This window comes from Lissotriton helveticus, chromosome 7 (assembly GCF_964261635.1).
Source record: "Lissotriton helveticus chromosome 7, aLisHel1.1, whole genome shotgun sequence".
NCBI classification, from domain to species: domain Eukaryota; kingdom Metazoa; phylum Chordata; class Amphibia; order Caudata; family Salamandridae; genus Lissotriton; species Lissotriton helveticus.
In genome coordinates this window covers 690594299-690621635 of record NC_136068.1, presented here as the reverse complement: position 1 = coordinate 690621635, position 27337 = coordinate 690594299, and the positions used below count along the sequence as shown (strand labels likewise).

The window sequence follows — 27337 nt, the reverse complement described above, 5'->3', positions numbered from 1 at the left end:
GATGATGAAGCATGACACCAAATAGGTTGGTGTGTGAGGGTTTTCTTAGCAAACCTTTGAGGTGCCAGACGCTATTGTGTCAGACAGTCAGTTAATGTGGCCGTCTTAATTGGTTTATAATTATTTTTATAATGCCAAACTCTGAATTCTTGTTCAAGCTAGGGAACTGGTCAAGAATAAGTGCTTTTAACAGTGTCAGCTACGACACTCTTCCCTTCACCTACATTCTGGTAAGGTGAAAGTTGAAGGAGCCAGAGTAGGCTCAGGTTTGCAATACAATAATATTCTCTAGTGATGCCCGACGAGTATATACGCAACAAATACAGCATGTAGACTGACCTCTGGCTTGAGATGCTGATTGTACCCCTGCCCATCTACAAATGGTTCGCCAGATACATTTAAGTTGTTTTTTTACATGTCCTTGAATATCTCTCCAGACTCCCAGTTCAATCCTCCCCACTCCCTACTAATTTTCTAGACAGGCAATCGTTACTTGGAGATTACAAGTCATAGTTACAGGAGCGGGAAAATATGGGGACCCTTAAATGCTTTAGTACTTCCATTTATCATTCCCTAAACTAAACTTCATGAGGCGTATTATGCCTTGTTCGTCAAAACAGACAACATACTTTCTTCAATGACGTTTAGTTAACTTTCCACCTTTAGATGGATGATTGATATCTGACAAATTGAAACCCATTACTAAATCCAGTAAAAGTTTAGCTGTACCTAAAATGTAATCTCATTCCAGGGCATTTCCAGCATGCTTTATCAAAGGATCTGCAAGCCCAGCAGTTATGTATATATGCAGCCACGTGAGAAGACCAAAAATTATGAATCCTGCGTAGTGTGTGGTAGGGAGAGAGAAAAGTAAATACAAAAATAAATAAAATCAAAAAGACGAATGGTTGCCAATTAAAATAACTGTATCAATCGTTCAGAAACATTTAAACTCTGTCCAGTCAATATGGACAATTTACCCAAATCCTACGACAAAAGGATGGACCTATTTGTAACAAGAACAGCTTTTGAAACAGGTACATGCATATGCCAGCAGATCATTGTACATGATCATTATACATATAGAAAGTATGTTATTATTGCAGCTACTTAACGGGTGCTACTGGTGATTAAAAAAATGCAGAGTTGTTCGAATTAATTTTAAGCAATATCTCTAAGCATTTGCCCTTTGTACTGAATAGGTTAATCACCAATTTCCTATGAGCATAACTACCTACAAACCAATTCTGTCGGGAAAAAAACAAAACTGGGGCAGAAGGGCCTAAATGCCACTCCGCTAGTCAAAAGCGCCAAGTTCATTACTAAGCAAAACAAAGTCATTAAAGAAAACCTTTTCTTCAACAAAGGTCTGAAAACGTTTAGCTCAAACCAAAGAAAACTGAACATCTATCATTGTCATTCGATAATCTGTAGTTTACATCATCTCCTGGGTCTTGTATGGTAAAGCAACATGCCTGCATAGGATGCCCTGTTAGATTTTCACACCAAGCGCTTTGTCCATAAGCAAAAATATAATTAAAAATAGTACGTACAACACCAAAGAAGCACTGGCAATGCCATCAGGTCTGGCTTTAAAGGAATGATGTATGGCAATATGAAGCATTAAACATAAATAGAATGGTGATGGATATGTATTATGTGGAAGCAAATAAACTGTAGAATATTATTGGTGTATATTAAAAGGTAATTTGATAGTTCACCATCAAGCTAGATCTAAAATATCCAGGTAGGTTAATGACTGCATACATAATGTATCTAAGTCACTGTAATAGCATTCCAATGTCTTATATGTGCCCCACAAAGTTCAAGCTTAGGCAGCTGGATAAATAAACAAAATTATCACAGCCGCATGGAGGGCAATCATTTTTGTGTGGAAGCACACAACTTCTGCCCAATCAAAACATGTACTCCTAGCTCCCAAAATGTAAGATGAGCCAAAGCATCTCTCTAACGATGCTCACATTATAATCTGGTCTGGAAGTAGATGGTGCAAAAACCCGGGAGTCACTAAGTCGTAGCCCAGCTGGAGTAACTGCACAGTTGGGGCGCCAGGAGATCCAAATGACTATGCAGCATATAACTGCAGATGGGAGCCCGGTTTCTGGCCGACGCAGTCCACGAACTTCCTGGGACACCCTACAACTCGTAACCCACTTGGCTGAATCCCAACAAACCAGACCTGTGTTGCCTTGACACCGACCAGCAGACCTGTGTTGCCTTGACACCGACCAGATATGGAGACATCTGCTTTAAAATTTAGGGTGGTTGGGGGCGTAGCTTGGCGCCCAACAGAGATGGCGGCGCACGGTTGAAGCTCTCCGGTGGGTCTCGGAGATACCACGCTTCCAGACCGAGCCGCGACTCATTGAAGACAACTGCGGGCAGATGAAGGTCAGATGAATGCTATGAGACCCTCGGCGCCCTCATTCATAACCAGCAAGTAGCTTTTTTTTTACTAAACTTAGCTCCTAACCGGTCGCGTATTTTCGCAGCCGCCATTTAGAATTTTTTACTGCGTTCGCGGACATTATACAATTGGAGCTGAATTTTATACAAATAATTTTTTCATGCACCCAGTATCCCCCAACATCTAGATATTGTAAGATTCCTCTTCAGAACATTGGGGTATGATGTTACATAGTGCTGTTTAACAGATTACTGGAAGATTTGTGGAGAATGTGTTTGCCGGCTATTTTGCGATCTCCAGCGAGCCTTCACAGAGAACACTTTTCTTTACTTTCATACTGCTGACTGGAAGTAAGCACGAAGTGTTAACTAATACTTACACTAATTGTTTTTTGATGCTCCCGGCATACCCCAGCATCTGGAAATTGCATGATTTCTCTTCAGAACATTGGGTACGATGTTATATATTGCGGTCAAAAGATTACTGAAGGATCTGTGAAGAATGCGTTTGGCGGCCATTTTGTGAACTTCAGCGAGCCCTCATAGAGAATACTTTTCTTCATTTTCACACTGACTGGAAGAGGGAGTGTTCGGTAGCGTTATATGGGCAGAACAAAGGCTATCAGTCTCTCTTCATCCAAGAAACATATATTTCTAAAAAATTCAAAACATTTCCCGAATTTTCTAAGTTTGAAGACTCTATTATCCACGCCTCAACACTCAAAAACAACTATGGATCCTTCTTCTGGAACTCCTGGGAAATCTGTTACTTAACGTCTTAAAAAAGATCCTCCCTCACCTAAGTTGGTCTAGCCTGTATCTATGGAATTGTTGCTCGAGGAAATTAGGGCCCTTCGACCCTTTATGGAAGAGACTAATACCAAGCTGCAAATCTTTTTTTTTTATAATTCTTTTTATTAAACTTTGCTCTTAGTACCAAGTCACAGTGGTCGATAATCAATAGACAAAATGGAAAACTGCATCATGGTGAAAAAGGAAAGATAGCACAACAGTACACAATTGGGTTAAACATGTACATGATTACTCCTCAGGGCCCCCTCCCGCCTCCCTATATTTCCGCCATGGTCCCCAAATCTTTTTCCATTTCTTCCTGCTCTTATAGATGGTTTCCTCTGGTCTTTGGCACCAATCTAGGTCCCACCTCCACTGCTCCCAGGACGGGGGAGTCCGTGAGCCCCAGGCCCTGGCTATGTTTCTTTTAGCCACCCCCGCCGCCTTGGTCAACCACGTTTCAACGTGTCTTGACCTATCTGTGTCTCCCTTAATCATCAACAAAAGCCACCTTGGCTCCAGTGGGACTTGTCGCCCACCACTCTTGACATCGTGTCTGCAACTTTGGTCCAAAAAAGAACTAATGCCGGGCACTCCCACAGTATGTGGTAGAAGGTACCCTCCCCCTGGCAACCCCTCAAACAGAGGACCGATGGACTCCTGCCCCATTCATATAAGTGTGTGCGGGGGTAGTATATACGGTGGAGTATTTTCAATTGAACCAATCGGAACCTAGGACGAATTGCTAGCTCACGTGGGCTCTGTATGGCATCCTGCCAGTCATCATCTTCGAGAGCACCTATGTCTCGGGACCACGTCGCTCTGAGCTTCACCATAGGGTCCGGCATATTGTTTATGAGTTTACGATAGATAGTGGACGTGGGCTTCTCTAATATAGGGTCTAATAATAGCCTTTCCTTTAGAGAGGATTACTCCAGGATGGAGGAATCTCTATCCAGGTGGGAGCAGATGGCATGTGTAAGGCGCATGTATTGAAAGTGTTGGGCATCGTGAAGGTCGTACTCCTTAAGGTATGCAAAGGAGCGGGACAGATCCCTTCCAGATGTCCTCCTGGTAGTGTATGCCAATCAATCTCCAGCCACCAAAGCCAGTCAGCCGTGACACCTCGTGAAGCTGGTCCCCAAGCCACAGGGTGGTTATACCGGTCAATCTGCCTGTCCAGCCAAGAAACTTATTTGCCTCCCTCCTACACTGGACCACCACCCTCGTATGCTCGGGCCACTCTTTTCCCAGCCTTTGGGCATAAAGTAGATGTTCAGGGTTTTCCCCAGGCATTACTAGTCTGTCCACTCTGTAGGCCGGTTCGGAGCCATCCGCATACACCCAGTCATTAACTACCTGAAGCTGAGAGGCCCAGTAGTATAGGCGCACATCGGGAAGCGCTAGGCCTCCGTCGTACATCCCTCTGGTGAGTTTGCGAAGTGCTATTCTAGGAGTCCCGCCATTCCAGAGCAGGGTACGCACTGCCTGTGAGATACGCGTGGACACTTCCTGAGGACCAGGGTATGGTGTGTTTTGTAAGATATATAGCAACCTTGGCAGGGCGAGCTTCTTCAATAATGCAGCGTGTCCCATGAGGGAAAGAGGTAGCGATCGCCAATGACTTGACATCGGCCCAAAGTCAAGCCAATTGGGGTTTGAGGTTCTTGTTGAGAAACTCCCCAACGTTCGGAGTTATGTGGACCCCCAAATATTTAAAGCCATCCGTGACAATGGCAGCTGGGCATCTAGTGGGGACCCGTGGAGCAGGACCCGACAGAGGGAAAATGATGGACTTCCCCCCAATTTATGGTGTACCCAGAATAGCCACCAAACAATTAAAAAAGATGTAGTGCCTGCGCTATCGAGTAATAAGGCAACGCCATATATAATGCAATATCATCGGCGTATAGGGATATACGATCCTCCCAGTCGTCCATCAGAGCCAACCCCCAAAAAGACCTATCCCTCCTGATCCAATGAGCTAGTGGCTCTAAGGCCAGGGCAAACAGGTAAACTGGTGCTTCTCATGAGGGGGAAACACCCTGGACACCGTCCCATTCACTCGCACCAGAGCCATCGGTTGTTCATACAGAAGACGCACCCACCCGCAAAAAGTCGGGCCAAAGCCAAATTTCTGAAGCACCATAAATAGGTAGTGCTATTCGATGCTGTTGAATGCCATTGCTGCATCCAATCACATCAATGCCGCCTGTGCCTCTCCCACATCCTCAGTAATGTACAGCACTCCGAAAAGACATCGCAAGTGGTGGCAGGTACTCCTATGGGGCATGAACCCAGACTGGTCCACATGTACCAAGTCTGGAAGAACCGAGAGCAGCCTGTCCGCCAGGGCCTTTGTCAGGACCTTGGCCTCCACATTGAGAGAGATGGGACGGTACAAGGAACATTGTTCCGGCGGTTTCCGAGCCTTATAAATGACCACTATCGTGGTTTCCTGCTGATCGGGGGGGGAGCACACCCACCTCCTGGGCTTCTGAGAGCATCTGGAGAAGGGGTTTGATAACGACATTCGCCTGCCTCATAAATTTCTATCGCGAGCCCGTTGGGACCAGGCGCTTTCCCGGACTGAAGCGAATTAAGGGCCATACCGATTTCCTCTCCCGTGAGGTCCGCATCGAGGCAGTCGCTCTGCTTTTGAGACAACCATTGCAGTGCAAAATCCTGTAAGAATTCAGTACATTCCCCCTCGGTCCTAGTGCACACCGGAGTGCACACTTTCAAAATGAGACGCGAACGCCTCCGCTATAGCCATGCTGTTGGATACTAAGGACCCCGACTAGTCGATAACCTCCGCCACCCACGAGCGCCCCCCAACTCGCCGCTCCAACCAGGCTAGCAACTTGAGAGATTTGTCCCCACGTCATACAGCCGGCGCTGTGTAGCCAGCGCACACGCCCTTGCCTCCGCCTAAGCTAGCGAACGAAGTTCCCGCTGTTTGAGTGAGAGTATGTGGCAAAGATCAGCCGAAGGGGCTGTAGCGGCATCCTGCTCCAGGTGCAGTACGTCCTGTTCAAGTTGACTAACCCGCAGGCGTTCCTCTTTCCGTTGAGCACCGATCAATGCCTGTGCCTGATCCCTTAGCACCGTTTTATATGCCTCCCATACCGTCACATGGGAGGCCACTGAGCCCCGATTTTCTTCAAAATAGAGCGACGAGGCCCAGTGCCGTGACAAAGCCCTCTAGGCCTCGTTCCCCCCCTGTAGCCGGACCCCGCCCCGGATTGATCCATGTCGGCATTCATTACCGCATTCGTGTCTCCCCCCAACAGAAGGAGCCCCTGGGGAAGATCAACCAGAAATGAGCCCAGTCGTGGAAGCACAGTTGAGTGCAGGCCCAATGGGATATAGCAGTCGCAAAAGACTACTGTGCGGCCCTCCCACTTCACCGCGGCAAAGCAGCCTGCATCGTCAGTCCACGTGCCCAGCAGGACCGCCGGCAGGGCATCGCGGAAAAGGATGCCCACCCCCCTGGATCCTGACGTGTACCCTGAATGTGCAACTAGTTTATACCCAAAACAATCGAGGGCCTTGCACCTGTTTCCACACAGGTGCATCTCCTGAATGAAGACCACATCTGGGGAGTGTCACTTAATGTGTTGTAATACTAGTGTCCTCTTGATTTTATTCCCCAATCCATTTACGTTCCACGTCCATATTGTACACTTAGTTTGGGTATCCATCACAGATCTCTAGAGTTAACAGTACCGGACATGTGAATGAACCCACTGTGTCGTCATGCAGGATACCACGTGCTGAAGGACTATAGTGGACTAGAGCATAACGTACGAACCCCAGAAACAATCGGAACCCCTGCCAACACCTCCCACCCTGCCTCCCTGCTAGATGGGTCCCCAACCTCCCACCTTGGAAACACGCAGAGTGCTTGTCGCCCCAATACAATCCCACACAACATGTATGAGGAAACATGACCTTGCAGTCAGCGAGAAGAAATATACTAAACTAACGAATGTTGGACCCCCATTAGTGCTGTTATGGGGCAGTCCAATGTAGTGTCTCGATGACAAGCTCCCAGTGAGGCCCACCCCCAGCGAGACCAAGCTGCAAATCTTAACGGATAATTGGTCTCAACTAGACACGAGGGTCTCTTCAGTCGAGAATACAGTTTCTTCCTTAAAAGAGACATGTGTAAATTTCTCTACACTTCAGAAACAGGTTGAGGATCTTGAAAATCGCAACAGTCGGAACAACTTGCGTATCTACGGCATGGGAGAAGGTCTTGAAGGATCAGACTCACTTTCTTTAAATCGTTTCTCCCTAAATTACTTCACATGCCTGAAGGAACTACACTCAACAAGCTCACAGGCTGGGGCGTGTTCCATCTCACACTATTCCCTTATAAAGACCAGGGGGAGTCATCTTATACTTCTTGGAATATAGAGATTTGTTGAAAGTGCTCTAAGCGGTCAAAGCTTTTCCAAAAATTACATGGTCAGACTGGTCTTTATTTTTCACACAGGACTATGCTAAAACTACTGCTAATAGGCGTAAGGCTTTTCTCAACATGAGAGCTGATCTACGTTCCATTGGAGCCGATATGGCATTTTTCATCCGTGTCTCTTCAAAGTTACTTATAACAACAGAACAATGACGTACGAAGATCCGACACGTCTGGAAAGCTTCATAAACTCTTGCAAAACAGATTTTATGGATTCCTCCGGCCCTCTTCTTCATTTAACACTTGAATTTCATTTCCTTCACAGGTTGTTCAGATTCGGTTTTCTTTTCCATACTATCCCGTTACTTGTTAGTTTTTGATATACTGGTTGTTCTCACAAAGTTACACTTTGTCAAGTTGTTAAATGTTATTGATGGTATTCCTGTTATCGACTGATCGAATGTATGTTCCAATTGTATGTTCTAATACTTGTCTTAATCCTTATTATTTGTCGTCCTCACAGATTTTTTTACCCCTATATCGTTGTTTCTCCTCGATCCTCCATTTGGCTGACCCCGGTTGTGTTGCCTATTCCATGTGGTTACATCCCCCCCTCCCGTGTATCTCTGAGTCTTCTTTTTGTAGGTATGTTATCTTCCTGCATTTTCTTAGGTATGTTATCCGTTGTCAACCAAGTGGTGTTATGCTGTTCCTCAACCAGGGAGAAGAAAGGAATAGGGTCAAAACGGAAGGCAAGGACCCACTTGGTTCAAGTAAGTTCTATAGTTGGGAATCCATTTGTTGGCTTTTAATGCCCTCACACACCCGCTCAGGTGTCATGCTTCATCATATGGGCTACTCCTCGTTGGGTCGGCGGTGCAATACTCAACGAGCTCACCTAAAAAGGAGCACTTTATCGGAGATCTTTTATCCAACAGCCACATGGTGAGGTGCGGGTGTGGGTCCAGAAATGTGTAGATGTGTAGGTGAAATAAGATAAGGCTGGGAGTACCTTGCGTTGATTATTTTATTCTGGGGGTCTCCTGTCCTAATTAAAAACAGTGAGCACAGCACTCATGAGGATGTAATGTTTCCTATTAGTGTGTCCGTTGCTAAGTAGTGGAGGTCAACATGCTTCTCGCATTGTGTTAAGTAACCAAGTGGGTCCTTGCCTTCCGTTTTGACTCCCCCTATTCCTTTCTTCTCCCTGGTTGAGGAACAGCATAACACCACTTGGTTGATATCTTGACAGGGGTTCCGGTTTATGCTAGACCTCCCTTTTTCCTTACAAGTGGAAAAAGCCCCATCATCCCCCTATTTTGAATACAAAATGTTACTCGTTTTTTGTCTTGCTTTGTTCGTTCGCATTTTTTCTTTTGCCGGTGTCGCTTGTTTTTTCATTTTTTTTGTATGCTTTTCACATTTACCACTATATGTCATTACAACTATAAATATTTTTATTTCTTCACTCTCTTACTACATTTCTACCTGGTTTTTCCTTTTTCTTATTCTTGTATTCAACTACCATTCTTCGCTTTAGCTATTTGATCTGTTTGTTTTTCTTTACTCTGTCATCGAATCAATCATTTATCTTCTTCTTTCCTTCTTTCACGTTCTATGTTGCTGGTACTATGAATTGGACTTCCGTTTCACATTTATAGTTTATTTTGTTTTTAATTACTTATGTCATTAAAATTGATCACATGGAACGTTAAGGGACTAAATTCTCCCATCAAAAGGCAAAGAATCCTGACTCATTTAGCCAAATTAGGTGCAGATATTGTATTCTTGCAAGAAACTCACATCTCGGACGTTGAGTCGTTAAAGTTTAAAAAAAGTTGGGTGGGGAAAGTTTTCTTTTCCCCCAGGTGATGGCAGTCAGAATGGAGTAATGATACTTTGCCGTAAATCCCTTTCGTTTTCACTTGTGTCCCAAGAATTGATGGCATATGGCTGAATGTTAAATTGTCTTTGAAGGGTGTTTCAGTCTCTCTTCTAAATGTCTATGCCCCTACATGTGGCGAACCCTCTTTTTGGCCCACACTGGCCAAGCAAATCACTGCAAGGAAGACAATTTAATTTTAGCTGGTGATTGTAATCAGACTTTCGACCTGTTTATTGACAGAATTTCTAGAGTCTCCTTCGTTCCCAACAAATCCCATAAGTCTTTTGTTCATGCTGTCACTCAGCATAAACTCTTGGATGCTTGGCGTCTTTGTAATCCGACAACAAGAGAGTACACTTTTTATTACCGAACCCATCAAACCCAATCAAGAATTGATTATATATTTGTCTCTCATACCATTTCGCAAACTCTTACAAATGCAGAGATTGGTCCCATTTTATTGTCAGACCATGCCCCCGAATCAATTGGCCTTGACATTCTACCTAAAGTTACAGGTCCCTGAAGGTGGCGTTTTAATAATGCCCTCCTTTTAGATCCAAAGTTTACGGCTTCATTTACTACCTTTTTCGACGAGCTTTTTTAGATTCATCAGACCCATTCCATGCCCTTATCAACTTTATGGCATTCAAAGCCTCAGCGAGAGATATAATAATCGGCTTTGTTGCAAAGAAACGAAAAAATTCCTGTAAATTCACTAAGGATCTCCTTCAGGATATTAAAAGACTGGAGTTTTCTTATTACACTTCACACTCGAAAGACTGTCTCACAGCTCTCATAAATGCCAAAATGCAATTCAATAAGAAGTCAACGGAGATTGCCTCATTATATTTGTTAAAGTCCAGCGCAAAATTTTATGGGGGTAAAAATAAAGCTGGGAAAATACTAGCCAATTATTTAAAAGTTAAACACAACAAGCTAAATATTGAATCTATCTATGATGATCAATCAGATTTAAAATTTAGAGATACTGAAATTTTGGATGAATTCTTTCCTTTACAAATCATTATACGATTCCGAAACACAACCCTCTGATCACTCCCTACTGCACTTTTGCTCTAATATCCAAAAACCTCAACATACCCTGCAGGACGTATCCTCCCTGGAGTTAGATCTGACGCACCAATAACTATTAAAAGCTCTTCAACACCTTAAAAAAGACAAAGCTCCGGGACCGGATGGTTTCACTGTAGAATTTTATCAACACTTCTCTAAACTCGTAATGTCCAAATTACATTCCCTAATAAATTCCTTAAGTACATTAGGTGGTTCCTCTGGTTCTTTCTCAGAAGCACATATTTGCCTCATCCCCAAAGAAGGTAAAGAGTCTAAATATTGTAAAAATTACAGGCCTATATTCTTGGTTAACATAGACTGATAGAACATATACTAATAGTGCCTGACCTCGTCCATACACCCTTCATGGATCAGTGCAGCAGCAACATCTTTCACATACTGTCCCGACCCTGGAAGCTGCACCTACTGGTCAACAATTATTGGAGGTAGAAAGGGATGACGATGCAACAAGAAGTCTTAGGTCGGATACTCAGCTGACCAAAGAAGAACGGGAAAGGGTAGAACACATGAAACATGTCATAATGAAAGAAGGTTCAAAGGCCTATGGTGATAGTTTCCCGATCAATTTTAACTTTAGGATAAAGCACCACCTACTGTGAATGGTCTTTGACCAAATATATTATATGTGTAAGGACTGGTTTGTAACTTTCCCGCCAAGTCAGGGCTACCCTCCACTATCCCCACTCCAAGGTGCAAAAGACACTGAGGAATTTTAACCCTTTCTGTGCCCATGACGAACTGGACTCGTCATGGGACACAGTGCTCCTGTGCCCATGACAAGTCCAGCTCGTCATGGAACATCCCCTGGGAAATCCCTCTGCACCAGAGGGATTCCCTTTTTACCAAAATAGCCTCGGGAGCTTCCCCAGCTCCCGAGCCCCCCCCCCCCCTCTAGTTTCTTGAAATGACGATCAGCGCGCACGTCGCGCTAACGTCATTTCAGTGAAACCGAAACTGAAATGAGCCAAGAGGCTCATTTCAGTTTCCTTTTCTACGTGTTCAGGGGGCTATCTCAGCCCCCTGAGCACGTAGAAAGACGGGAGAGGTATCGTTGGAAAGGGGAGAATCTCCCCTTCCCCAGTGGATCCCTGCTTGGGGATCGCCACAGGAGGGCGATCCCCAAGCAGGGATCCACCCACTAGACACCAGGGAGGGGGGAGCGGCCCCTTGGGCAAGGGCCTTTGCTCCCCCCAATGTGATTTGGCATAATTTAGTCTTTAATCTGTCCCCCCGGGAGGGAGGGGGGGGGGCAAAAAGCCCACTAGACACCAGGGTTTTTAAATACATTTAAAATAAGGGTGGGGGCTGCCCAAAACGGGCATGCCAATGCCTCTACCCCCCCACAATGATTACAGTCTTTCTGCCCCCCCTCGGGGGCAGATGGGGCATTGGCCCTAATCTGCCCCTTCGGAAAGGCAGAAAGCCCACTAAACACCAGGGATTTGTTTTTTGAAGTTTGTTTTTTAGAAAGTAAAAATAAGGGTGGGGGCTGCCCAAAACGGGCATGGCCATGCCCCCACCCCCTGCAATCATGACAGTCTTTCTGCCCCCCGGGGGAAAAAAGCCCACTAGATGCCAGGGATTTTTTTGGGCAAATTTTATTTAGGGTGGGGGCATTAGCATGCCCGTTTTGGGCAGCCCCCACCCTAATTGAAATTTTGCTCAAAAAAATCCCTGGCGTCTAGTGGGCTTTCTGCCCCCCCCCCGAGGGACAGATGGGAGCATTAGCCCCCAATCTGCACCCCCGGGGGGGAGGGAAGCTCACTAGTCGCCAGGGATTTTTTTGGGGCAAATTTTAATTAGGCTGGAGGCTGCCCAAAACGGGCATGCCGATGCCCCCACGCCCCTCCCCCGCAAAAATTACAGCACAAAACGTTTTGAGGCAACATCAACATTGCCTATCAAAAAATGTTTTGGGCCCTTGCCTGTCGCGGGTACTTGGGCCTCACACACAAGTGAGGCTCCATTTTTTATCGGGAGACCTGGGGGAGCGCTGGGTGGTAGGAAATTTGTGTGAGCCCGTTGTTGCCACACTGTCCAACACAAAAATGTGTGAAAAAATGATTTTTTTCAGCTAAAATTGAGGTTTGCAAGGGATTCTGGGTAAGGGAACGTTGGGGGATCCACGCAAGCCATACCTGTTTGGATCCACGCAAGCCATACCGGTTTGGAAGCCCCCGGGTGTCTAGTTTTCAGAAATGTGTGGGCTTGGTAGGTTTCCTTGGATGACCGTCGAGCACGGGGCAAAAAACCCAGGTGACCCCCACCCCTTGCAAAAGCAGGTGGTTTTGAGATAGGCAATTTTGATGTTGCCTTACTATGTTTTGGGCCCTTGCCTGTCGCAGGCATTTGCGCCTCCCACACAAGTGAGGCACCATTTTTATTGGGAGACCAGGGGGAACGCAGTGTGGTAGGAAATTTGTGTGAGCCCGGTGATGCCACACTTTCCCACACAAAAATGTGTGAAAAACAGATTTTTGCAGCTAAAATTGAGGTTTGCAAGGGATTCTGGGTAAGGAACCGCTGGGAGATCCACGCAAGCCATACCTCCTTGAAAGCCCCCTGGTGTCTATTTTCCAGAAATGTGTGGTTTGGTAGGTTTCCTTAGGTGCCGGCAGAGCTAGGGTTAAAAAACTACAGCTAGCAACCTTGCAAAATAAGGGTCCCTTTTCACTGCGAAATTGAGGTGTGACAACGTTGCGTTTTGTGCCGTTTCCTGTTGCAGACACTAGGCCAACCCACACATGTGAGGTACCATTTTTCTCAGAAGACTTTGGGGAACACGGGTGGAAGGACATTTGTGGATACATGAAATTGCAGAACTTTCCACCACAAAATGTGGGGAAAATGTGTTTTTATGGACAATTTTTTAGGTTTGCAAGGGTTTCTGGGTAACAGAACCTGGTGGGAGGCAGTCAAGTCACCCCATCCTGGATTCTCCTGGGTGTCTAGTTTTCAAACATGTATAGGTTTGCTAGGTTTCCCTAGGTGCCAGCAGAGCTAGGGTTACAAAACTACAGCTAGGTATTTTGCAAAAAAAGGGGTCATTTTTCACAGCGAAATTGAGGTGTAACCACGTTCGTTTTGCGCAGTTTCCCGTCGCAGGCACTAGGCCGACCCACACAAGTGAGGTACCATTCTTCTCTTAAGACTTTGGGGAACGTAGGGTGGGTAGAAATGTGTGGATCCACGCAGATTCCAACACTTTCCACCACAGAAATGTGGGGAAAATGTGGCTTTTTTGACACTTTTTTAGGTTTGCAAGGGATTCTGGGTAACAGAACCTGGTGGCAGGCAGTCAAGTCACCCCATCCTGGATTCCCCTGGGTGTCTAGTTTTCAGAAATGTATAGGTTTGCTAGGTTTCCCTTGGTGCCGGCAGAGCTAGGGTTAAAAAACAACAGCTACACACTTCGCCAAAAAAGGGTAAATTTTCATTGTGAAAATGTGGTGTGTTCACGTTGGGTTTTGAGCCCTTTCCGGTCGTGGACACTATGCCTACCCACACAAGTGAGGTACCATTTTTATAGGGAGACTCAGAGTAATTCAGATTTGTAAAGCAACTGTTATTACCTATTGAGTGTTGATGCATTTCTGCCTTCCAAATGAAAGACATTGTGTAAAAAAAAAGTCATTTTGAAAAATTACCAATAATTCTCATGCTAGTATGAGTACTCCCAATTTTGAAAATGTGCAAACATGTACTGTTTCTAAACTCTATAATTTGTACCCATTTCAGAATACATAGGTGTCTTTCATACCAATTTTTCCATGTGTACATTTTCACACAATAATTGCTATATACCCAGTACATAATATAAAGCCACTGCAAATTGCAACTCAGTTTTTGATTCTGGGTTCATCTGGTTCTTGGTGAACCTACAAGTCCTACATATCCCCACAACCAGGAAGGTCAAGCGGATGTAACGGTATATTGCTTTCAAAGAGCTGTCATATTTACAAGAAGTTACAGGTGAAAAGCTTAACACAAAAGGCTGTTTTTTCCAACTAATTTTCAATTTTTCCAATATTTAACTGTTAGTTTCTATAAAGAAACCTTGAAGGATCTATAAAAATGACCCCTTTCTGAATTTAGAATTGTGTCTACTTTTCTAAAATGTATAGCTTTCCAGGATCCATTATTGCTTTCATACTCATTTTTACCATTAACTGGAAAGAGGTTGAAAACACTAGAAATAGCAAAAATAGGCTATGTCCCAGAAAAATGCCAAAACTGTGTAAAAATTTTTGGTTTTCTGACAAAATACTGTCATTTCCTAAAAGCTGGGGAAATGGTGATTTCAGCCCCACAAACCCTTTTTTTATAACATTTGCAGGGGAAAAACCCAGAGGCTTTCATTTGTAGGCCATTTTTCACTAAAAAAACCAAAATGTTGCTGTATTTTGGCTGATTTCTTGGACCCCCTTCAAGGTAATCCACAAACCCGAAGTACCTTTAGAATCCCCATGATGTTGGAAGAAAAGGACGCAAATTTGGCGTGGATACCTTATGTGGTCAAAAAGTTACAGGCGCCTCAGCGCGCACTACCCCAAATAGCCAAAAAAAGGCGTGGCACAGGAGGGGGGAAAAGGCCTGGCAGCGAAGGGGTTGTTAAAAGATACTTATTGACCCCTCTTGGCCCAGACGGCCTATCTATCGTAATTTTTCAAATTGGTAGACAAGATATTGGATCTAATAGATGAATGCTAGCGCCATGCCCAGGTGTTGCAACAACAAAAGCATAAGGAACAATGGTACTCCCAAGATATTGAGAACAAACAGTAACTTGTGCATTATGCCCGGTAACGCCCTGCCACTGAGAGAAATACCAGGCTTGGAGGTGGCAAATGCAACTATGTATGTACCAGTCCCATGTTCACGCACGGAACTCACTCACTTTTACCACTCAGTACCCAGATATACGACAAATACGGAGGAAATGTATTCCCAGACAGAATGCATATGGAGGGTCACTCGCATGATATTGGATGTTAAAGAACAGATGTTTAGTATCATTTTGCTTGCCAATTTATGGTCGCAATTGAGGAAGGAAAACAGTGCAGAATTTGAGATAGATTGGAACTACTAGGTACGGAAAGAAGAGGGCAGGAAGCCAGGGACCGAAACACATGAGGATATTTTGAAATTGGCTACCTGCAAAAAGATGGATTGGCATAGCTATATAGCATGCAAACAGGAGCCTGAAGAGGTGTCAGCCTATTGTTATAGGACGTAAAGGCTTTCAGGACACATAGTGGGATACTGATGGACACGGACAGTTTTGAGTAGCTGTTTTGCAAATGGATGGAAGGGGGAAAGGGAGAGGGAGAAGGAGAGAGAGAGAGAGACATGCGACAACCAAATGACCACTGTGTCAATGCAATAAAAACCACGCTTTGCTAATTATCTTGGGTAAGATTAGAACTAATGATGCCCAACAACAGGGTTGTGAAAAGTATATTGCCTCTCTATTTAAGCAGCCCATATGTGAAAGGGACAGTAGAGAACACCATCCCCCGTTACATTTCTAGTAGACACAGGGGCCACCGACTACACAGACCTTGCCCCAGGTCCCACTCTCCGGGAACGTTCATGTGCCAGAGGGTTTTACCAAAGTGCCAGTCCCCAGTCCTATCTCCCAGCCCTTGCGCTATACTATCTGTCCTATAACAGACAAACATGACTTTGTAATATTAGACAAGTGTGCCTTTAACCTTTTAGGACTAGATTTGATGATGAAACTGAATGCGGTCATCAGGTGTATAGCAGAAGGGATTTGTTGGGACTGCAATTCAGACAATATGACCATTATGACTAGATCCATGTTAAACAGATTATTACATATCCCTCCTGAGCATCTGAAGGAGATGGCCCAAAGAACACGAAAGATACATAAAAATAATGGTTGTGCGTTATCCATCCTCGCCCAATAGCAGAGTGATCACAAGCACCCATGTGCCTATTTTTCGGCAACACTAGACAAGGTAGCTCAGTCGATTTCCGTGTGTCTAAGGGTGGTCGCAGCAGCTGCAGTCTTTCTTCAACAAGCCTAGACTTTGGTTATGGGACATACTGTACGCGTCTAAAAACCTCACTCTGTGGATTTATTGTAGAATAGAACAAAGATGCAATATCTTACCAATGCTCAACTGACTCATTATGAATTGTGTCTTCTTAGCCCACATGTAACTTTACACCAATGTAAGACTCTTAATCCTGCTACATTGTTGTCTGTAGTGTGTAATGTTGAGTGTGATGGAATGGATGAGGTGCAGGACTACGAGAGCAAACAAAAGGTCGGATCGACTTGTCAGATGTTCCTTTGGCTGATAAGGGATGGTGATCTCTCGTGGATGGATCCTTTTTTAAATTGCCGAACGGCAGTACTACAGCAGCAAATGCTATCACCACGCTCAATACAGTAGTAGAGAAATGCAAGATACCGGAGAACTCGACCGAGGCAGCGGAGCGGATAGTACTTGCAGAGTCTGAACTGGCCTCGGGGATAAGGGTGAACATTCATACAGTCAATATGTTTTGGTGTTGCTCACAATGTTGGTACATTATGGACAGAGAGGGTTTATTGCTTTACACGGTGCTCAAATACAACATGGGGTATTGATAACAAGATTACTGAAACCGCTGTCCTTACCTACCAAAGTGTTGGTGATAAAATATAGCACTCATAAGAAAATAACTGATGATGTGGGAGGGGAAATGAGTTTTCAGATTAAACAAACCAAGAGGACTGCCTCCCTCCCCACTGTGCTCACATTTATAGCCCACTCCTTGTCACGACAAAGGGGCTGCAAGACTCCAGCCTTGAAGAAATAGCTGAAATGCAGAAACTAGTTACAGAGGATGAACTAGACAACTGGGCCAAAACGGGTACACAGGTTCAGGGTTGTTGGATGACTATGGACAAAAAATATATATCTCTTGCTCTATGCCCTGTTATATTCAATGACTTTGATGATGCACAGCCCCACTAATTTAGGTCGGGATGGGGTGCCCAATTGCATGTTGCAGTCTTGGGAAAACGCCAAGATTCGGAGAATGGCTGAGCAAATATGCCAACGCTGTAGGACGTGCGCCCAGTACAATGTAGGCAAGGGAACTAAGATTTCACAAGGACATTTTCCCCCTCCACCGATGCCCTTCGAGGAGCTCCAAATGGATTACATTAAAACGACCCCTATTACCAAATTTCGCTATATTCTGGTGGTGGTTTGTACTTTTTTTTTAACCAGCGTCTACATACACCACTGACTCACAGTAGAGGGATATACCCCCTCCTGAACCTTTGACACCGCAGAGACCATAGTACCATCTATGCTCTAGAAAGACTGCTGGCTGACCAATTAATTCAGCATCTTCTTCCCCTTCATCAGTGTCACTAAATAAAATTCCAAGTCCATCTTTACTAGAGATCATATTGATTATCGTCATTACATTATTGGCTGTTTGCCTGTGCATGAATAAGCTCCCCATTTGTTGCCAAGCCTGTATTCGGCTGTGTACCCCCACCCTGAGCAATAGTCATGTTTCAAGGACCAAGATTCAGCGAGGCCTAGAAGTAATGGAATTAATGCATATAGATACTGATTCTGATATTAATGTAGAACAATTGTTACAAATCGCAGATTGTGGAAGTAGATATATTTAGAGGATGACTGTGTTTATCAATTGCAGAAGTTGTACACCAATTTGCAGTTCAGGTTATATCATTGCTCTTTTGCTCTTCGTCTGTGGAGAGACGGAGACCATGTACGTGCTGTTGATGGCGTGCAAACACCAGGTGCATGGTGTTATTAGCTTGTGGGGTTTCTCAGACTGTGCTTGCAGGTAGTTTCAGTGCGCCCTGGATGCACCTCCTGACTACTCCCTGATCACAATGATATATTGTTTGCTAACTGTCTTCTGTGCAATGTTCTACAACATGGCTCGAAATGTATAAAAGTCTACTGATTGTAAGCCCAGCAGAAAAGTGCAGTTAGTCGCTTGCTGTTCTCGCTCGAGCTAAAGCAAATGAACTTTGCTTCCAACACTGCTTAAAACTGTTTGTCCTTGCTTTACTTCGAATGATAAGTTTGATTTGACACTGCGACAGCTGTGCTGTTAAGACTGACCATAAAAACAATCTCTAGCAGTGACCATCTCAAAGGTATCCCGCATAGGGGCAGCCAAGATACAGGCTGGAAGAGGAGGAGGAACTATCTTATGCAGAAAAGTAGAGGGACTGTGTAGTAACTACAAACAAAACGTGGAGTATTAGTAGTAAGGAACAAATGGTATAGCCACAAACGCCCACAATATCAGATTACCACGTCTAACAAGCACTGAACAGGTTGCAGCTGGTTTTCACATGTACTGCATTGAATCTCCATACTACACAAGACTTCATTCAATTTGGTACTGATTGCATTCACAATGAAAACTAACCTAAAAGGCCAGAAGAATGAAAGGATGCCAAACTCCGTTACATTCTGGAATGTACAAATTAGCAAAATATTTATTTCAGAAAGACTATATAATAACATAAGCAGCACAGTGTTTAATGTAAAGTCTCGTTATCATTCAAGAATTATGTACTACATCTGTGCAATCAGATGTTATTCATAGATACTAAATTCTGTGAAAAACATATTTTAAAGGAATCCTTACAGAGAATTGAGAACATACCGTGCTCTGGCACAGTGTTATCAGACAAAACCTCTTTAACCACTGGCACTCAATATGAGATTCAACAGCTACCTGATGGCTCTTACAAATCTTTTAGTGCATAGTTGTAACATACAACATGCCTCTTTGGGGACTCAGGGAGCCTCACATTCACCAAGTAAACCATGTCTTTATATTATGCTCCCTCTTGTGAAAGGTTCCCTCACCTCTACTCTGGAGTGCCGCCTGTTTGCAGCAAGGTACAGCTAAGAACAAGCACTGGCAATGCCAGTAGGTCTGGCTTATGAATGCAAGTGGCTGTTGGTCACTAGTGGACTTAAGGCACTCAAAAAGACATTGAACATGCAGTCTGGCACTCATCTTTGCCCAACAATAGGAAGTTCCGCAGCAGCGCAGATGCAACAATTAAAAATTTGTATAAGCTAAATTGGTGATGCAATATCACAAGTACTTGGTCCTGTGTGCTTAGCTAAAATAAATGTTTAAAAAAACAATCCCTGCTTCCTTCTTTTCAACTCGGCTATGGTCCAGTTCATACAACACTAGATGTGCTTCTTGCGGTCTCTCATCACCTCAGCCTGCTCGCTACTGTAAATTATCCTTCTTTCTCATTTGTTTGTTTGTTTCATAAGGTGGCCGCTGTATACTTCTCTTCAGCTTGTCATGTTTCGGTATCTGTAGCACATCTCTTCCCTGGTTCTCTTCCTAGCATTCCAATCACTGCTATTCAATCCCTTGGGCTAATCCGTCTGCCTACTGTTTTATTCACTATGGGGTGTGACAGGGGTTGGTCCTTGGCTCCTTCTTTTCCTCATCTACACCTCTCATCTCCCTGGAATCATGATCATCTCTTGATTTGTTTACCACCTCTAGACCAAGGATTCCCAGGTATATATCTGCTTTTGCACTTCCAACCATTCTCCACAATATCTCCTCCTCCCGTCTCTTTGCAATTGATTCCAGGAGGTCTTCTCATTTACTTGGCTTAAGTTTGAAAATACAATGATTTACTTCTCTGTAACGTTCTCTCTTTAAGCCCCTTCTAACTTTTCTATTGTTTTCAACTGGTCTTACTCCCCCTCCCCCACGTATTTACTATCCTTAAGTCCTGTAACTTTAGCATCAATTTTGACAAGATTTGACCACTTTAAATTTTCCACACAACCAATAGAGAAAAGAATACGACCATTGTTCCTTCCTGCTGATATCTCTTTCTGCCTATTCTTACATACCTCTAAATTCTCTCTTTAATCCTGACATAACATTTCTCTGTAAACGTTCCTCCACTGCTGGTCTCTCTTCTCTATTATTTTTTCATAGGCTACCCTTCTCTTTCCACTTTCAGTTTATACATGGTCTTCAAGTGGATCAAAAGTCTGTCCTCTTCTTTCTTCTCTCTTGTTCAGCTCTCTATTCCCTCCTACCCCTATAGTCTGCTTCCCAGTTCAGACTGCCATCCATATGATGGTTACTGATTTATGTATATGTTCCTACACCTTGCCACTCCATTTCCTCATTTGCACACTCTTCCTCTTCACAGCTTTCAACAACCCACAGTCAAGTACAGCCATGTTTGTTTATTTCCACTGACGTTATTCTTACTGTGTTCGAAGAAAACTTCCAAAGGCCCTTCAGCTAGCACAGTACTGCAATTGTTCACAGTAGTTTGCTGTTGGTTCTTTTAAGTAGTTTATCCTGCCATCTAAGGTTAGCATTAGCACACAGTGGGCATAATTAATATATTAATGCAGTGGACAGTACTTCGACGTTTAATAGAACTGTGCTCCGATTTACTTAAAGTGTTAAACTTTTGCTCATACCATGATGATTTTGCAGAAATTAATGCCTTTCTATGAAAGAAAACTGAATATAAACCCCAGATTTTGCAGGTGAACCAGAGCATTCCTAAAGACTTTCCGATGCTACTGGGGATGCTTCCCGATTTGTTATTGATTTTGCTGCACATTTGGGGATTATCATTTTGGTGATTTTGCACCTTATCCTATATTGCTCTATTAGCTGACAAGCCTTCAGGGCAATAGCTTCATGCATTTGCTATTTCTGTACCGCTGCTTTTGATTTTTTTTAAATAAATGTATGAAATGTATACTCCTGCACTAGTACTCAATGATTGAGTCTGTCCTTACATGATTATATTGTTGACATACTGTATGGTGCCCTATTTTGGAAACATAGCCTCATGAAATTGAGGTTGGGGTGTAATGTTAAAGTGTCCTTTTCGGGGTGTACAAATGTAGGGGTTCCCACGCCCAAAAGAGTGTGCCAGAGAAAAGGAGCAGGATAACTTGAAACATGACCATCATGTCTGGCGCTCCAAGAACAAAAGATTCCTATCCAGTATATAAGATACAGTAAGACTGTAGAGATACTGCAGGCCTTTGTTATGGAGGGCACGGTGCAGCAGGTGGAGGGCTTTTAACAGAATGCACTTGGAAATGGTTACCAGTGAAGAGGGGCCAGGGGACCCGAGATGGAGAAACAGTGTGGGATGTTCAGGTGAAGTCTGGAGAGTGCATTCTAGCTTACCTGAAGCCTGTTAAGATATTTCGGACAACAAAGATACAGGGCATTCTTATAATTTAACCTAGAAGTTATCAATGCTTGCACAACCCTTTTGTGAACAGAGACCAGAAAAAGAACTAAGACTTCTTTCTGAATACCATGAGAAAGGCATGGTAGGTGGCAGCCACTTAGGAGAATCCCGTTGAGAAGGAGAGTTGCTAGTGAAACCAAATACCCAATTCTTTAATGCAGGAGTTTACGCAAGTGCATCAGGCCACCATCCTGGTGACCAAGTGGGTAGAGATGGGCAAAAAAAGGAGGACCTCTGTTTGCCCCCCTTTCAGTTTGAGGCAGTTCTGGCTAATTGCTACAGATTGAGACAATACGTTGTGTATTATCTGCGAAGGAGAAAACGTCATGGCCAAATGAGAGGATGGGATCCACACAGATGGGCCATGTAAATTTAAAAAAAGATATGGGCTTAGTGGGGAACCCTAGAGCATCCTTTGAGGAAGCAGAACGGGGCCAAAGCATAAAAGTTTCAGAGATATGGACTTGCATCTATTCGACAGAATTGCTGCGAAACAATTAAGAGCGGATCGACAAATGCCTAGCTCTGACACACGTTTAATGAGAGTAGAGTGACAGCCTGTTTCAAAGGCTGCACAGAAGTTTAAAAGAATCAAGGCAGCCTTAGCTCCTCGTTCCAAAATGGATCTGATGGTATCAGTTACGGCTAGTTCGCTGTTTTAGTACCGTGAGAAGAGAGGAATGCAGACTGGGATGGGCAAATTATTTTTGATGATCTGATGACAATTCAGATTAATCATACCAAAGATGACATTCTATCAGTGCTAAGGGACCCATAACCTTGTCAGCACACAGAGAAACCTATAGTAAGGATTTCTAGAAAGCTGCAAGACCTTTCTCAGCTCACTTGAAAGCTGTTGCTAGACAAGACCGTGAGGCAGCTGTTGGTTTAAAAGACACTGTAGTTTGGACAAAATGTTTCTGGGGTTACTTAGTTTGCATGCTTAACAAGACGGCAGCATCCAGCAAATGCTTTAATGGAACTCTATTGTACGCGTTCATTAAATAGCAAAAAGAGGTTATGTGTATGGAAAATTTCAGGGGAAGGCCGACCAACAGGGATAGTGAGTCCCGACAAGAGTTTTGGCCGATATGGAGACTTCAGGACTAGATGAAGCACAGCTGAAATGGGACTCACTGAGCCAGGAGGAGGAAGACAGGCAGTGCCTAGCTCTCCAGTGAGCAGTTGGAGGGGACAGGCCTGGCATGAAGCATGAGGAAGCTGTTACTTGCACTATCAGATATAATGATGAAAACGGTCTGCCTGATTATAAAAAGGGTAAACAGTCCCACTTAGATATCGAAAATCTGGCGATTTATTTGGGAGGAGATTAATTTAAGGCACTTTTTTGAGGTACATGTGTTGGGTTAATGCGCAACACCAGCAGAATATGGCGTTTTTAATGGGACCAGCTAAAGACAAACCTATGTAAAGTGGAGGAAGACTACAGAGATAATCCCTCAAACTGGCTCCTGAGGAAAGTCTCCACTGTTAATGGTCAAATGAAAACCATTGCAACAAAAAAGTCTGAAATGTCCTTATTACAATTAAAACGCACAAACCATAAGCAAACTAATAAAACCACCCATCCGAAGATGGAAGGGAGTTATATAGGAAAGGTTCAACTTCACGGTGGTAGGAAAGGAGTACAGGAGGGGCATAAGAGAAACTTCAGGAAACTCGCCTGATGAAGTTAGAGGAAATGAGGCTCCAACACAACCAATAACCCTGCTTTTTATGCATCACCCAACACAAAACACAACAGGGTGTTTGTTCATAAATTCTTGGTTTTTACCTTGAAGGGCCCCCCCCAAAAAAAAAAAACAGGATGAATCCTAGCTCTTTAATTGTAAAAAAAAAAAAAGCATCCTTGAGGTGAAATCCATCACCTTACACTCCAAATATACAATAGGAGAGCTTTTTGATAACCTTGGTAAATCCACAGACAATTGCAGAGGGGGGTGGGACATTGTACTACTGGGAGGAATAATATGGGACCTCCTCTGGAAAACCAGAAAACATAAATCAACAGATCTACCAGTACCGTGCTTTAAAACATGGTCATGCATAAATTTCTGCTTACAACCAACAACGTTCCCATCTCCTTACACTCACATTCATTTTAATCACGTGTTTAAACTGGCATTGGAACCAGGGCCATTTGCAGCATGATACAAGGGCAGATGTCCAACACCTTTAGACTAATTCTCCGGGGTGGGGGAGATTAAAGAATTCTATCGGTGAAATCTGGACTTTAATCTAGGAGTCTGAAATGTTCCATTATACACAAATTCGACACTGGATAAACCACCTTCTAATCAAATAAGTCACTAAAGAAATGACAAACATTAAAAAGTTGTGGTACAACAGAGGTAATTACCACAATAATAATGGATTGCTTGAAGCTACTTCACACAATATTAATCAACACAGAAATATGTGATCTACAGCAAGAGAAACTAAGTAATCTCTAAAGTACACAAGCTAGCTCGAAATTGGAAGGTTTCTTCAAGATTGTTTATCTAAGCTTATACTGGAATAAGGCTATTATTAATGCTGCAATACATTCAGCATTTCTTTTTAACACTACATGAGGCAGTAACTGATAATTGAACACTCACAACCATGTCCCACTCACACCTCAGTGACTTAACAAGCTGTATTCTCAAACATTTAAAGTGAAACTGCAGCACTAAGCATTCTATGCATGCATTAGGGCCAATTTTACAGCTAAAGTTTAGAAAAAATATGTGGTGATGAGGAGCATGTAAAATGCGGTCTACCGGGTCATCGGTTAGCTCTTCACACAACAAAAATATAAACAGCACTAATTTTAGACAATACAGTTTCAGTGTCAACTATTTAACTCTTGGAGTCAAGCATAGTCAATTGTTCTGAAAAACATTCTATAACAGCTTTGATTCTCTTTCCTTTCTCATTTATGATTTATATGAAATGTATGGTTGCACTTTTCACGCAATTACAAAGGCAAGAAATTCAATGTAGTTTAATACTTGAATTTTTGTTCAAAGGATTTTGGTAAATCCATACAAATCACAAAACAACATATAAGCAGTTTTACTGTCGATACAACAAAATGTAAAGGAGACAAGTGCTTTGCTATTTTTAACGTTAAAAAAAAAAAACTTCCAAAACAGTCAGGATTCAAAATTCTCCCAAATAACCTAGGGAGTTCCAAAAGGTATCTCCCTCTTGACTTGCATTTGTCATGAAAATATGTAGACACCCCAAAAGTAAACTAGAGGCATTTCCAAATATTTATCCTGGCATTCTAGGACTTCTCCCCATAAAACCAACTTTGACGGGACCTGCTACATCACATTTTCTTTTTAAACAGTCACTGAAATTAAAGGTTTTCACGGCAACGTGTACTTCATAACTTTCTAGAAGCAGGTAATTGGGTCAACCTTTTTTTTTTTAAGACCGCCTATCAATATACAAGAATGCATTTTGCTTACCATGTTGGTGCATCTTTCCAAAAGAGAACAAACGGTTCTACAGTACCTCTCCAACCATCGGTGTCTCTCTTCTCAAGAGTAACATTTTCCAAAATGGCAAGAGGGTGAAAAGGAATAAAATCTTATGTCCCACCTTATATGTAAAGAATGATACAGATTTGCTACATTTGAGATCGGGGGCACAAAGTAATTGCACTTATATATAGCCACAAAAGAAGGTTCTCATACTGTCTGGGGGTATGGTCCTCACTTGACTGAGGCGGTGAATATTTTATATACAATTTTTAAGCTGATAAGATAAATATAATGAGATTGAGGTTTTGCACGTTCACAACATAGAGGCTTCTTTACCTCTGGTATGCATCCACCAAATATTTTCTATGCAGAAGTCAAATGTATGCACTGAAAAAACGAAACTGCATACAAAAACGAAAGGTGATTCACGAATTCAGTTCTGCATAAAGAGGAATGCAGGAATGCAGCTAGACCAGAAGTTGGTCCACATTCGTAAATAAAGTTGCTTGTAGGCGCACTAAGACAAGGGTCCTAGGCAGCAGTCATTTAACTGAAATGCAATAAGCTGAATCTAGGCGTAGGTGTAAATTCTAAAGTGGAAGTGGTAAAGCAAGCGTGGAAATGTGTTCCAAAATCTTGCTATGTCCGTGTTTGGTGGAATTTCCTATCAAAAGTGAGATGGGGCTATGGGACTTTCTCTAACTTCTTATAGTAATGATTGAGTATATTATACCCAGTTTGGATTAGGGAAAGCAGATGCATGCCAGAAATTAATGGGAAACATATTTATACAAATAAGATTTTAAGCAGGTAATTAACTGCATGGGATCAGTGAACTGGGTAAACTGTTGTAAAGCTGCAGAATGTTTAGGCATATACCTAGTATGTAACACACTATACTTTGGGTAGGGTCAGAGGCCAATATTTAGAGACTCAGCAGGATACACAGCCCCATTAGAAACGTACAAAAACACAAAAAATATCCCGAGGTCTAATGATAAGGAACACAAATACTCTAACAATCCAAGACTCTAGTGAAATATACAAAAATTGCATGGATTCCCATCACTCACCATTCCAGGTGACATGCTTCATCATCTGGGTCTCCTTTAATAGGGCTTCAACTCCACCCTAATGATGGAGGAGCCCAATGATGTTTTAAGGTGTAAATACAGATGTGAGCAAATGTTTTTATAAAGTGTATGGGAAAGTGCAGTGCAATAAGTGATGTGAATTCTTAAAATTGATGCGTAATCAGACCCCAAATTTATTATTGTCTGATACGGTCAAGTTTAAAAACAGTGCATAGGAACAGTTTCAACAGATAGCTGTTCGTAAATAATTAGTCGGTCAACATGTTTCATCATCTAAAGGTAAATGTACACCTAGTGCTTTCTTGAGGACCTGTCTACTATTAATGCTACTGCAAATAAGATTTTAAGCAGGTAATTAACTGCAAGGGATCAGTGAACTGGGTAAACTGTTGTAAAGCTGCAGAATGTGTAGGCATATACCTAGTCTGCTCAATAGTTAAGTCTTTATTGAAAAGTGGGCCACAAAACAAAAGGTCTACGGGGGTGGCTCTGAAAAGAAAATCAGTGCATTTATATTACAGCTAACCTCCCGACTGTACTCAATGCAGTATCCTCTGGCATGATGTGGTACAAATAATTGATGTATAGGGCACTTCCACCTACAACAAAATCCATTTTTTGTAAAGAAACAAACAAACAAATATGCGTCACGGCCTACAATTTGGGTAACACTGAGAATGTAATCAAAGCATTTGCATTTAAATAATGCGTCATAAGTCAACCTGACACTGATTCTAGTAATGAAAGCAATATTACAAAACTTATGTAGCCTGAGATTAAATGTCCTCCCGCTTATTCAACGCTCGTTCACATGGGATAACACCCAGAGTATGA

At 43.1% G+C, this 27337-nt stretch overlaps 1 protein-coding gene across 2 annotated transcripts in view; it reads right to left on the bottom strand.

Annotated features, from left to right (window-relative positions):
* CREBRF (CREB3 regulatory factor) overlaps positions 1-27337 on the bottom strand; it is a 262024-nt gene that overhangs the window by 229708 nt on the left and 4979 nt on the right. The window contains exon 1 of one of the 2 annotated variants that reach the window (XM_078653015.1): positions 25746-25818. The exons of the other annotated variant lie outside the window; for it this stretch is intronic. Within the exon in view, the coding sequence (XP_078509141.1) occupies positions 25746-25758 (13 nt within the window). The 5' untranslated portion in view covers positions 25759-25818. Of the gene's footprint in view, positions 1-25745; positions 25819-27337 lie in introns of those variants that run through there. 2 annotated transcript variants of the gene reach the window in all.